The following is a 12,134-nucleotide window of genomic DNA, read 5'->3' as shown; positions in this document are numbered from 1 at the left end:
CTCTTCACTGATGAAAGGACTCCTAGAGGACAGGAGAGGAACTCTATCCTGCTTCTTCAACACACTCAAACCCCCTCACCACGTTAAGGTGTACATCCGAAGAGGAGGGTGGCCTGTTACTGCCAGTATTTAAGAATCTTGACAATGAAGTCCTGTAGGTATCTACTGAGTGGATGGTCCATTGAGTTCAGAAGGACTTAGCCTCAAGTAAATGAGTATAGGATTGCAGCCTGACTTAGTTTGCATCAAAATGAGGGGTTCCCCTGTGGCAGGGGTGGGGGGACTGCTTGCTGTCTGGGCCTGCTCCATCCTGTAGGTTGGTCCCATCTGACCCACAGCATCCCCTCCCACTGATCAAGAGAGGAATGCAAGGAGCCACGGTTGCAGCCCCCCCATCTCCCTCATTGCTCAGCTGAGCATTAGAAATGGCTGAGCAGTGACGAAGCACTCTTGTCAGTGGGAGCATCTATGCCCCTGAATGCCAGCTGCCGGGAATGGCAAGTAGGAAGAGTTGCTCGTGCGCTCGGGTCCTGCTTGCGGGCTTCCCTTCCCTCTGGCTGGCCACTGTGAGAACAGGATGCTGGACTAGATGGGCTCACCCGGCTGATCTAGCAGTGTTCCTCTTAGGAGATTGTGCCGTGCAGGGTGGCAAGGGTTAAACGTCCCCTCTCCGCCTCCTGCACTTCCCAGGATTCTCCAAGCTCACTGGGTGACCTTGGGCCAGTCCCTGCCTCTCAGCCTCAGAGGAAGGCAACGGTAAACCCCCTCTGAATACCGCTTACCATGAAAACACTATTCATAGGGTCACCCATAAGTCAGGATCGACTTGAAGGCAGACCATTTCCATTCTCACTGAAGAAGTATAAGAGTGCTGTGGTGTGGCTTTGACCATAGTTAAATGGTCCTCCATGCATGTCATCAATAAAGTCTCTACACACAGAAATCTAGCAGGTAAAGAAGATGGAGAGGCTACTTTAAAAAAACCACGACCTCTTATATGCAAGAGTGACACAGTCCAGAAAGGGGCTGACCACCTCTGAGTGAAGCAGGGAAGCGATTTCTGCCATTGTGCCCTTTCGTGGTTAATAACAAGGCAAGAGCCGCCCTTCCTAGAGTGGAAGGGAAGATGCCCAAAGAGAGACTTCCCTTTCCCATCCCGCCTTCCTGAAAGAAATGCAGTGAGTGAGCGCATGGAGGCTGTTTTCGCTTGCAGAGATATGGGGGGCTGCATTGAGGGAGCCCCAAAATCAAGGTGCGCAATTTGGGGTGTTGGTTGGCGAGGAGGGGGATGTTGAGAAAAAGTGAGGACTCCCCCTTTAAAGCCCCGCCGCGGGATCGTTGGGTTTGAACATGCAATCCTGTCCTGTGGATCCTGCTGAGCTCTGCCCTACTGTGGGGTGGTCCCAGCTGTCTCTCCCCCTCCCAGCTTGCTCTGTTTGTGGCCAGATTTGAGTATCCTCGGGAACATCTGCAGTTTTGGCGATGAATAAAATTTTACACCTAAATAGCAACGGAGCCCGATTGTTTCCAACCGCTGCGTTTCTGTCCTTAGACTACTGTATATCTAAGCAGACAATATTGAGCTTGACAGATCAGCGGTCTGGCTTCTTTATGATCCTTGTTGCCCTCTTTAGATAGGCGTTGATATTTTAATAACGAGATTATTTTTTAAATATCCTCCTGCCGGCCCTCCTCAGTTTCTTTCTCCGGCAGATTGCCACTTAATTTAACAAAGCAAACGGATGGTCCTTCCCTCATTTTTTTTAAAGTAGCCTGGCAGACAAAATGTTTAGAAAGTGAAGTTTTTCCTGAAATTGAAGCAAATTGGTGGGAACAACTTCCTCGTCCTGCGTGCCAGGTGGGTGTTAGGAGTGCAGGAGCAGGGCCCAGACAAAAAAGGTAGCAAGATTTCCCTGTCCATACTTGTGCCAGGTGGATGATGAAAGGTTTTGGGTTTTTTTAAAACACCTACAATGTTTTTAGTCATTTGCCTGGTTCACCTGGAACTCCGCACATGCCCCAAGACCACATACGTGATTTGGCTTTGTGCAGAGCATTGAGCGAGTCATTTTGGTGACCAGGAAAAGCGACTCTAGTGTCAGTCAGTTTAAATCTGCCCAGAATATAAACAGGAATTGATATCCCCCCCCTTGCCCAGATCATTTATCATCACTTGAAGGCAATACAATCCTCCTCACAGTACCTAGTTCTCCGCTTCCTCCATTTAATCCCCACAACAACCCTGTGAGGTAGGTTAGGCTGATTCTATGAAAACCCTCTCAACTTGAGTTACAGCTCTTCAAAATATTGGGCAATTTCTCTTGCGTCGCTGGTGGCTTTCCGAGAAAGCTGCAGGAGAAAAAGACCCTCCAAGAGTAACTCGGTCCTTTCTGTGCTCAGGGCAGCACCTTCAGAGAAACATTGTGAAGAAAACAATCTCAGGCTGAGAGAGAGGCAAGGTTGGATTTGGGAGCCCAACTACCGTTGCAAAGGGAGGAGAAGCAGGTGGGAAGGTGCATCATTTAAAATGAATGATGATTTTAAGTATATTGTTGAGAGGTGAGATGGAAAGGCCAAGAGTGGCTGAGAGTTTATTTCCCAGCTGGGGTGCGGAGAAAGGGGCTACCAAGTAATGGGCAACAAAGGAGAGAAAGGTGGTTTGCTGATTACGGAAGGGAAAGGGGGATACAGGAGGGATGATGTTCTCTGAAATTAAATGGCCGTTTAGTTAAAATGAAATAGTTAAGTTTGACGTAGAGGGCTGGTGGAGTTTAGGTGGGCCAATGCAGAACAAAGCAACACTTAATTTTAACCTTGCACAGTCTTCTTCCGAATAGAGTGATCTCTCCCTTCCCCAAGATTCATTCATGTGTAATATGCTGTTGATTTCTCTTTGCTGTGGTTATACTTGTAGATGAAATGCATTCACTGCTTTTCTGCTGATGTGTTTAAAATAAATCTCTCCGAACACATTTTAGCCTCTCAGGTCCCGTTTGGTCACCTGTGGGGCAATTTAAGAACCTCCTTTTCAGTTTTGATGTGAGGGGCTCAACTAAATAGGGCAGTGTCCTAATTAAGTAATAACTGGGCTACCTTTTCTCCCTTCACAGGCTGTAAAATGGCACCAGAGTGACATTTTGGATCCTCCCAGCTTTCCCCTAGAGAGGAAAGAGCCACCATGCAGCCAGCTCAGGTAGGGGAGACATCATTGGGGAGACATGTTGGGGACACCTGGAGTGAGTCCTGCCTTGTTACCGAGGGATTATTGGGAGGGGACCCTGGCCACATTCACACTGTAGATTTATTCCATTATTATTCCACTTTAAACAATTGTGGCTTCCCCCAAAGTATCTTAGGAAGTGTAGTTTGTGAAGAGCGCTGAGCGTTGTTAGGAGACTCCTATTCCCTTCACAGAGCTACAATTCCCAAAGTGGTTTAATAGTCAGTCCCTCTTTCCAGAAAACTCTAGGAACTGTGAGGGGAATGGGGTCTCTTAACAACCCTCAGCACCCTTCACAATCTACACTTACCAGGATACTTTGGGGGCAGCCATGACTGTTTAAAGTGGAATAATAGTGAAATAAATGTATAGGGTGAAAGTGGCCCCTGTCTCTTACCCTTGTCCTTCTGGGGCTCATCTGAAGGAGGCTGTAGGCTCCACTGTGTTCTTCCCATGAAACTTGGAACATTGCACAAGAAGAGCCTGGCTGAATCAGACCCAGGACCCATCTCATCTGGATTCCCACAGTGGCCAACCAGATGCCTCTGGGAAGCCCACAAGCAGAACCTGAACGCAACAGTAGTCTTCAACTGATTCCCGGGAACTGATATTCCGTAGTGTCCTGCCTCTGACAGTGGAGGCGCTACATAGCCCACATGGCTAGTAGCCATTGATAGCCTTATCCTCCATGAATTTGTCTAATTCTCTTTTAAACCCGTCAAAGTTGGTGGCCATGGTTGCATGTAGTGGTGTGGAGTTCCAGGGTTTAACTCTGTGCTGTGTGAAGAAGTGATTCCTTTTGTTTTTCCTGCAGCTGCCAGTGTTTAGCTTTATTGACTATAGTATCAGACAGGTAGAAAAACTTGTCTCTATGCTGTTTCTCCACACCAGGCATAATTAGGTACAGCTCTACCATGCCCAGAGAGCCAGTGTGGTGTAGCAGTTAAGGTGTTGGACTACAACCTGGAAGACGAGGGTTCGAATCCCCACACAGCCATGAAGCTCACTGGGTGACCTTGGGCCAGTCACTGCCTTTCAGCCTCAGAGGGAGGCCATGGTCAACCCCCTCTGAATACCGCTTACCATGAAAACCTGATTCATAGGGTCGCCATAAGTCGGGATCGACTTGAAGGCAGGCCATTTCCATTTCCTACCATGCCCTTCCTTTATCATATCTTTTCTAAACTATAAAGCTCCCAATGCTGCAACCTTTCCTCATAGGGGAGTTGCTCTCACCCTGATTGTTTTGGTTGCTCTTCTCTGAACCGTTTTGGAGCTCTGCAATATCCTGTTTGAAGTGAGGTGATCAGCTCAAATTGTTTTAAGGGTGGAAGCTACACTGATTTCACTTCAGACAGACTACATCTTCTCTATGTTTAGTAATTCTGTCTTGAATAATGCTTTCCACTAGTTTTCCAGGAAGAGGTATTAAGCTAACTGACCCCTGATTTCCCAGATACCCTTTTGATCCCCTTTCAAAAAAAATTGCATTACATTGGCTGCTTACCAGTTCCTCGGATACTGAAGCCAATCTCAGGACCAGGTTACATATTTTTGTTAGAAAATCAGCAGTTTCACATTAGAGTTCTTTACCCTTCCATAGATGTTAATTTTACTTAGTGATCTGAACACTGAAGGGAAAGTCCCCACTTGCCACGTCTTCCTTGAGATTGTGAGTGGAAGGTAGATGATTTCCACACCTTACCTAAGAGTGTTTATGAGGAAGGTGTTTTCTTATTCCAGGGTCCAGTTACCTTTGAGGAAGTGACCTTGAATTTCACCAAGGAGGAATGGGTCCTGCTGGATCCAGGCCAGAGAGCTCTTTACAAGGAGGTCATGGTGGAGATTCATGAGATGATAATCTCTCTGGGTAAGGATCCCGTTTATATCAACAGAAGGGTGTTGATGGACTCACCCTAGACGTAAGAGCTCTGCCGGATCAGGTCAAAGGCCCACCTAGTCAAGGGTTCTGGTCTCACAGGGGCCACGCAGATGCCCATGGGAAGCCCAGAAGCAAGACACGAGTGCAACAGCACTCTCCCAACTTGGGATTCCCACACTGGCTCAGACTGTGGTGGTCACATAGCCGCCATCAGCAAATGGGCACATCTGCTATGCCTTATTCATCTCAGGTCTCTTTTCTTGGCAGACGGGTGGGTGGGGCTTCCCATTCATTCAAAGTACACAGTACTAAGCTGGGTAGACCCAGGAGCAGATGGGGGAGGGGTGAAGGCAGCGGGTAGGTTTGGGCTGTATGGAGCACCTGAATGGCTCCTCCAGTTTGCTCTCACAGCCCTCGCCTCCCCATTACCTTGCTCCTCTACCTTTCCCTCAAGGTAAGTGGCAGTAACACCACAGCTGGGAGGCCGGGTGTGTAGTGCTGCCCGTCCCAGCCACCCACTCCTAGGTAGGCCAAAAGACTGGCTCTGTCTGCAGCAGATTTCATGTATATATGCGTTTTCTTTCAAACAGGGCATCTGAGTTTGAACCCTAACCTCGGTTCCTGGCTGGAAGGAGATGTAGCAGAAGACCTCTTTGTCCATGGCTTTGTAGCAGAGGAGAGATCAGCAGGTAGGTACTCAGAGGTGTGATAGGACTCCTCTGGCTCTGGGAATTTTGGCCAAATTGGCACAGATCTGAATGGTTGAATGTGAGGCACTCCCCCATCAGCATTACCTAGCACAGGAGTTCTTAAACTTTATACCCCCAGCGCTCACTTGAGGCACCTGAAGCTTACAGAAACCCACCTGTCTCAAAATGGTGGTGCAGGTGCAGAGCCAGCCACAAAATGGTGGGAGATGAACGCAATACATGAGATAATTAGCTAATAGTTACTGACATTTTCTATTAATCCCTAGTGCATCTTTGCAAATTGCCTTATACTATACAACAGCATTTACCTTGTGGCTGGGAGTTCTATAGCTCAGCTTTCCTCAAGTTAAGGACAGTTATTTCTCTGGAGATTCTGTGACTCGGCCTCCCCATTTTTAGCAGAATTTGCTGTTTCAGAGGCTCTTGAGAAGGCTTTTTCTTTTATAATTCCCTTTTCCCACTCCCACTTGCTTCTCAACATTCTTCTCAGAAATAGTTCCCCCATGCCTCACTTTGTTTAAACACTAGTTAAGGTATTTGTGCTTCTTTATTGTTTATATTTCAGGGACTATGGAACTCCTTCCCCCAATAACTCAGTTCCTCAATGTGAACCTTTTCCAGTACTATGATTTTCATAAATGCCTTTAAAACCTCCTAGCAGCTTGGTAGAATAGGCTGAGGCATGAGATGGACACAAACACTGGAAACAGGATGCACCAAGATTGCTAATTAAAGAGATTTTATGTTCATAAGGGAATACTGATATCTGCACTCAGGTCTTGAAGGTGCTTGATGACACTTTGTAAATACTCAGGAAATATTATTGCTGACCTGCTTCTAAGTGGCTTTTACATTATGGCCAAATTCCCGAAATCTCTAACCCAGACAAATTCACCCACAACCTGGTCCAGCTACTGGGGACAATCTTCCTCCGACCCCAATCTCCTCTGGTTGAATTTCTGGCTACTTGGGTGGTTGTTATGTGCCTTCAGGTTGATTACAACTTATGGTGACTCTATGAATCAGTGACCTCCAAGAGCATCTGTCATGAACCACCCTGTTCAGATCTTGTAAGTTCAGGTTTGTGGCTTCCTTTATGGAATCAATTCATCTCTTGTTTGGCCTTCCTCTTTTTCTACTCCCTGCTGTTTTTCCCAGCATTATTGTCTTTTCTAGTGAATCCTGTCTTCTCATGATGTGTCCAAAGTATGATAACCTCAGTTTCATCATTTTAGCTTCTAGTGACAGTTCTGGTTTAATTTGTTCTAACACCCAATTGTTGGTCTTTTTCTCAGTCCATGGTATGCACAAAGCTCTCCTCCAACACCACATTTCAAATGAGTTGATTTTTCTCTTATCCGCTTTTTTCACTGTCCAACTTTCACATACATACATAGAGATCGGGAATACCATGGTCTGAATGATTCTGACATTGGTGTTCAGTGATACATCTTTGCATTTGAGGACCTTTTCTAGTTCTCTCACAGCTGCCCTTCCCAGTCCTAGCCGCCTTCTGATTTCTTGACTGTTGTCACCAGTTTGGTTAATGACTGTGCCAAGGTATTGATAATCCTTGACAAGTTCATGTAGGTGATCTTAAAAACCTGCTTGGATAACCTTCCTCTGGCAAGATCATAACACAAGGCAGCCTCTCAGATTTTCATCTCCCAGGTATTGTCAACACATTGTGGATGAATGGCTTAATATTCAGGCCTGCACTTTCACCCCAGCTTTCTTTGGCCTCTGCCTCACACCTCCCTCATCAACTGCATTTCCTAACTGACAGTTAACTGCCCATCCTTTGCTGTCTAGAACCTCCAGCCAATTAGAGCCTGTTGTTTCCCCAGCTGACCAAAATGAATTTCCATGATCCAGGTCCCATCTATAAATATGAAAAGCTATTGTCTCTGTGTCTACATCTCTTTTCCCAACCTGTCACTAAGCAGAGGAAGGGTGGGATAGAAATCAAATAATAAATAAATAATCAAATAATAAGTAATTAAAAATAGGTGTGTAAATAGTACAAGGTCTTGAACTTTGACAATTACACTATGACATAAAGAGATGTTCCAGAAATATATTTTTCATCGAAGTACAAAATGTAAGCAGATAGATATATGCACAGCATTTCTCCACCAGCTTTCCTTTTTATTCCAGCAGATGCCTGGGTCATCATGACTGAGGAGGAACCATCAGAAATGTCACTGGAAACAGATGAGGGGCAGGAGGAACAGAAATTGGGGAGTCATGGTGGAGCAAAAAGACAAGAGGGGAGACAAATGCAGAAACTGCAGGATGAATCCAGTGCTTCTCAAGGTGGTGAAAGTAAAATTCAAGGGAGTACTCATCTCCGAAAGGAAACACGAATGTCTCCTGTGTGCAGTAAAGGCTTAAGCCACCAAAAAGCTCTGAATGCACCTTGGAGGAGGCATATGAGACAGAAACCATACAAATGCTTGGAGTGTGAAAAAAGCTTCAGTGACAGTAGCTCCCTTACTTTGCATCAAATAACTCATGCGAGGGAGAAACCATATAAATGCTTGGAGTGTGGAAACAAATTTCGTCATAGGTCAGGCTTTGCTTCACATAAAAGATTGCACACAGGAGAGAAACCTTATAAATGCTTAGAATGTGGAAAGAGCTTCAGTAGTAGCAGCAGCATTACTTCCCATGAAAGAACCCATACAGGGGAGAAACCATATAAATGCTTGGAGTGTGGAAAGAGCTTCAGACAGCATTGCCACCTTACTGTGCATCAAAGAACTCATACAGGGGACAAACCTTACAAATGCTTGGAGTGTGGAAAGAGCTTCAGTATGAGTGGAACCCTTGCTTCACATCAGAGAACTCCTACAGGGGACAAACCTTATAAATGCTTGGAGTGTGGAAACCAATTTTGTCATAGATCAGGCCTTACTTCACATAAAAGAGTGCACACAGCGGAGAAACCTTATAAATGCTTGGAGTGTGGAAACAGCTTCAGTCAGCATTGCCACCTTACTTCACATCAAAGAACTCATACAGGAGACAAACCTTATAAATGCCTAGAGTGTGGAAAGAGCTTCAGTGAGAGTGGCAGCCTTACTAAACATCAAAGAACTCATACAGGGGACAAACCTTATAAACGCCTAGAGTGTGAAAAGAACTTCAGTCAGAGTAGCTCTCTTACTAGACATCAAAGAACTCATACAGGGGACAAATCGTATTAATGCTTGGATTGTGGAAAGAGTTTCAGTAACAGGAGTTCCCTTGCTTCACATAATATGGGGAGAAACCATATAAATGCTTCAAGTGTAGAAAGACCTTCAGTTGGAGTAGCAACATTACTTCACAGAAACAAACTCATTTAGGGCACAAACTTTATAAATGCTTGGAGTGTGGAAAAAGCTTCAGGTGGAATAGCCTAGCAGGGGGATCTATTGAGATCTGTGCTAGAGTGGAGAGAGAAACCATAAAAAATGACAGTCCGGACTGGTGGAGTCCCTGGTGGTGCCTAGTGAAAGGCAGTAGCCACAAGCAGGTAGGAACCTGACAGGGAGAGCCAGGGAAGGGCGTCACATTCCTCCTAAGAGTTGCTAAGCTGTACCTGAGCACAAGAGCACTCCTGTGGTTATTCAGAACAGCCACTGTTATTCAGGTTTCCAGGCCTGGCCTCCACGAGGTCTTCTGTATCTTTAAAAGTTGTGCAGGGGGAAGGGAGAATTCCACCTTGTGGTTTTTCCCACTAACGTGTTGCAAGAACACCTGCAGATGGCTGACTTTCTCTTCTCCTAAAGATACAGGATCAGTCTCAGGCCCTGAACCTGGCAACCCTATTATATATATACTTTTGCAGATTGCCCTTGACAAAGGCTTGTGCCAACACCCAAAATGCTTTGGGCTGCAATAAACATTTTTTTCACTCTCTTCTGTTTGCTGATTTGGCACCTTGAGGATCTCCCTCTCTTTGGCTGGAGCATTTTTGGGTGCTTCCCTCTTTGCTCTTTTGCTAGTCATCTCAATGGGTCTACTCTGGGGAGGACTAGCACTGGATAGAAGCCATAAGCCAACAATCCGCCATGAAGAAAAAATCTCTCCACATAGAAAACAAAGACATGTAAGGATTTATTCATCTTGGTGGGGAGGAGTGTTGCATCATAGGAGACCCAGGGTGAAAAGTCAGTACCCACACACAACCTAGGCATGCCCTGAAGATTTCTTTGGAGTCAAACAAAACAGCTTGAATAAAAATAAAATTTGCCCTGGCAGGTACAGGAAGTGGGAAAGGAAAGGAAGCAGTAGCCTTTATAGGAGTGACTCCAAATCTTTTCCTCAGCTGGAACGACACATGCAGTTTTAAAATGTTTGAATGCTGCTTTGTGAAAATCTGGAACATCAAAGTGTGTATTTTTTTAAAAAATCCTTTAAAGTGCATGCACACGTCAATGAATACCTGTGTGCATGCCCACAATGGACTTCAGATTTCCTGATTAGAACAAGACACATATGGTGGATTAAAAAAAAAATTCACAACTCCTTTGTGTGAACATGTAAGAAACTGTGTGCGCACCTATGCATTAACACCCTAGTATGGACACAGCCTGGAAGATTAATGCACCTTCTAAAGCGTTATGCCTTCTTTCTTGATGAGATCATGATGTTTATTACACGTTTTCCGACAGCATGCAGGCATAAGAGGCTCCATGACAAAGAAACAAAGATCAAAATGTTCCCCCCAACCACAAACAATTAAAAGAGCTCTGCAGAGCTATGAAATATCCAGAACATGTTTTGTACAAAAATGCTTCTTCCTGTCAAGTAAAGCTGTACACATCCCTCATCTGTAGGGCCACAGACTGCAGAATTAGGTACAACATAAGAACATAAGAAGAGCCTGCTGGATCAGGCCAGTGGCCCATCTAGTCCAGCATCCTGTTCTCACAGTGGCCAACCAGGTGCCTGGGGGAAGCCCGCAAGCAGGACCCGAGTGCCAGAACACTCTCCCCTCCTGAGGCTTCCGGCAACTGGTTTTCAGAAGCATGCTGCTTCTGACTAAGGTGGCACAGCACAGCCATCATGGCTAGTAGCCATTGATAGCCCTGTCCTCCATGAATTTGTCTAATCTTCTTTTAAAGCCATCCAAGCTGGTGGCCATTATTGCATCTTGTGGGAGCAAATTCCATAGTTTAACTATGCGCTGAGTAAAGAAGTACTTCCGTTTGTCTGTCCTGAATCTTCCAACATTCAGCTTCTTTGAATGTCCACGAGTTCTTGTATTATGAGAGAGGGAGAAGAACTTTTCTCTATCCACTTTCTCAATGCCATGCATAATTTTATACACTTCTATCATGTCTCCTCTGACCCGCCTTTTCTCTAAACTAAAAAGCCCCAAATGCTGCAACCTTTCCTCGTAAGGGAGTCGCTCCATCCCCTTGATCATTCTGGTTGCCCTCTTCTGAACCTTTTCCAACTCTATAATATCCTTTCTGAGATGAGGCGACCAGAACTGTACACAGTATTCCAAATGCGGCCGCACCATAGATTTATACAACGGCATTATGATATCGGCTGTTTTATTTTCAATACCTTCCCTAATGATCGCTAGCATGGAATTTGCCTTTTTCACAGCTGCCGCACACTGGGTCGACATTTTCATCGTGCTGTCCACTACAACCCCGAGGTCTCTCTCCTGGTCGGTCACCGCCAGTTCAGACCCCATGAGCGTATATGTGAAATTCAGATTTTTTGCTCCAATATGCATAATTTTACACTTGTTTATATTGAATTGCATTTGCCATTTTTCTGCCCATTCACTCAGTTTGGAGAGGTCTTTTTGGAGCTCTTCGCAATCCCTTTTTGTTTTAACAACCCTGAACAATTTAGTGTCATCAGCAAACTTGGCCACTTCACTGCTCACTCCTAATTCTAGGTCATTAATGAACAAGTTGAAAAGTACAGGTCCCAATACCGATCCTTGAGGGACTCCACTTTCTACAGCCCTCCATTGGGAGAACTGTCCATTTATTCCTACTCTCTGCTTTCTGCTTCTTAACCAATTCCTTATCCACAAGAGGACCTCTCCTCTTATTCCATGACTGCTAAGCTTCCTCAGAAGCCTTTGGTGAGGTACCTTGTCAAACGCTTTTTGAAAGTCTAAGTACACTATGTCCACTGGATCACCTCTATCTATATGCTTGTTGACACTCTCAAAGAATTCTAATAGGTTACTGAGACAGGACTTTCCCTTGCAGAAGCCATGCTGGCTCTGCTTCAGCAAGGCTTGTTCTTCTATGTGCTTAGTTAATCTAGCTTTAATCATACTTTCTACCAGTTTTCCAGGGAC

At 45.3% G+C, this 12,134-nt stretch overlaps 1 protein-coding gene across 1 annotated transcript; it reads left to right on the top strand.

Moving 5' to 3' along the window:
• Positions 1-102: 102 nt before the first annotated feature.
• LOC133381256 (zinc finger protein 501-like) lies at positions 103-10,829 on the top strand. The gene is made up of 5 exons (XM_061620130.1): positions 103-154; positions 3,111-3,193; positions 4,964-5,090; positions 5,693-5,791; positions 7,970-10,829. The coding sequence occupies exons 2-5, from the start codon at positions 3,179-3,181 to the stop codon at positions 9,019-9,021; spliced, it is 1,293 nt and encodes a 430-aa protein (XP_061476114.1). The 5' UTR covers positions 103-154; positions 3,111-3,178; the 3' UTR covers positions 9,022-10,829.
• The last annotated feature ends 1,305 nt before the right edge of the window (positions 10,830-12,134 follow it).

The sequence above is a fragment of the Rhineura floridana genome, chromosome 3 (genome assembly GCF_030035675.1).
Source record: "Rhineura floridana isolate rRhiFlo1 chromosome 3, rRhiFlo1.hap2, whole genome shotgun sequence".
NCBI lineage: Eukaryota > Metazoa > Chordata > Lepidosauria > Squamata > Rhineuridae > Rhineura > Rhineura floridana.
The sequence above is the reverse complement of the archived record's forward strand: the minus strand, read 5'-3'. Positions and strand labels throughout refer to the sequence as shown.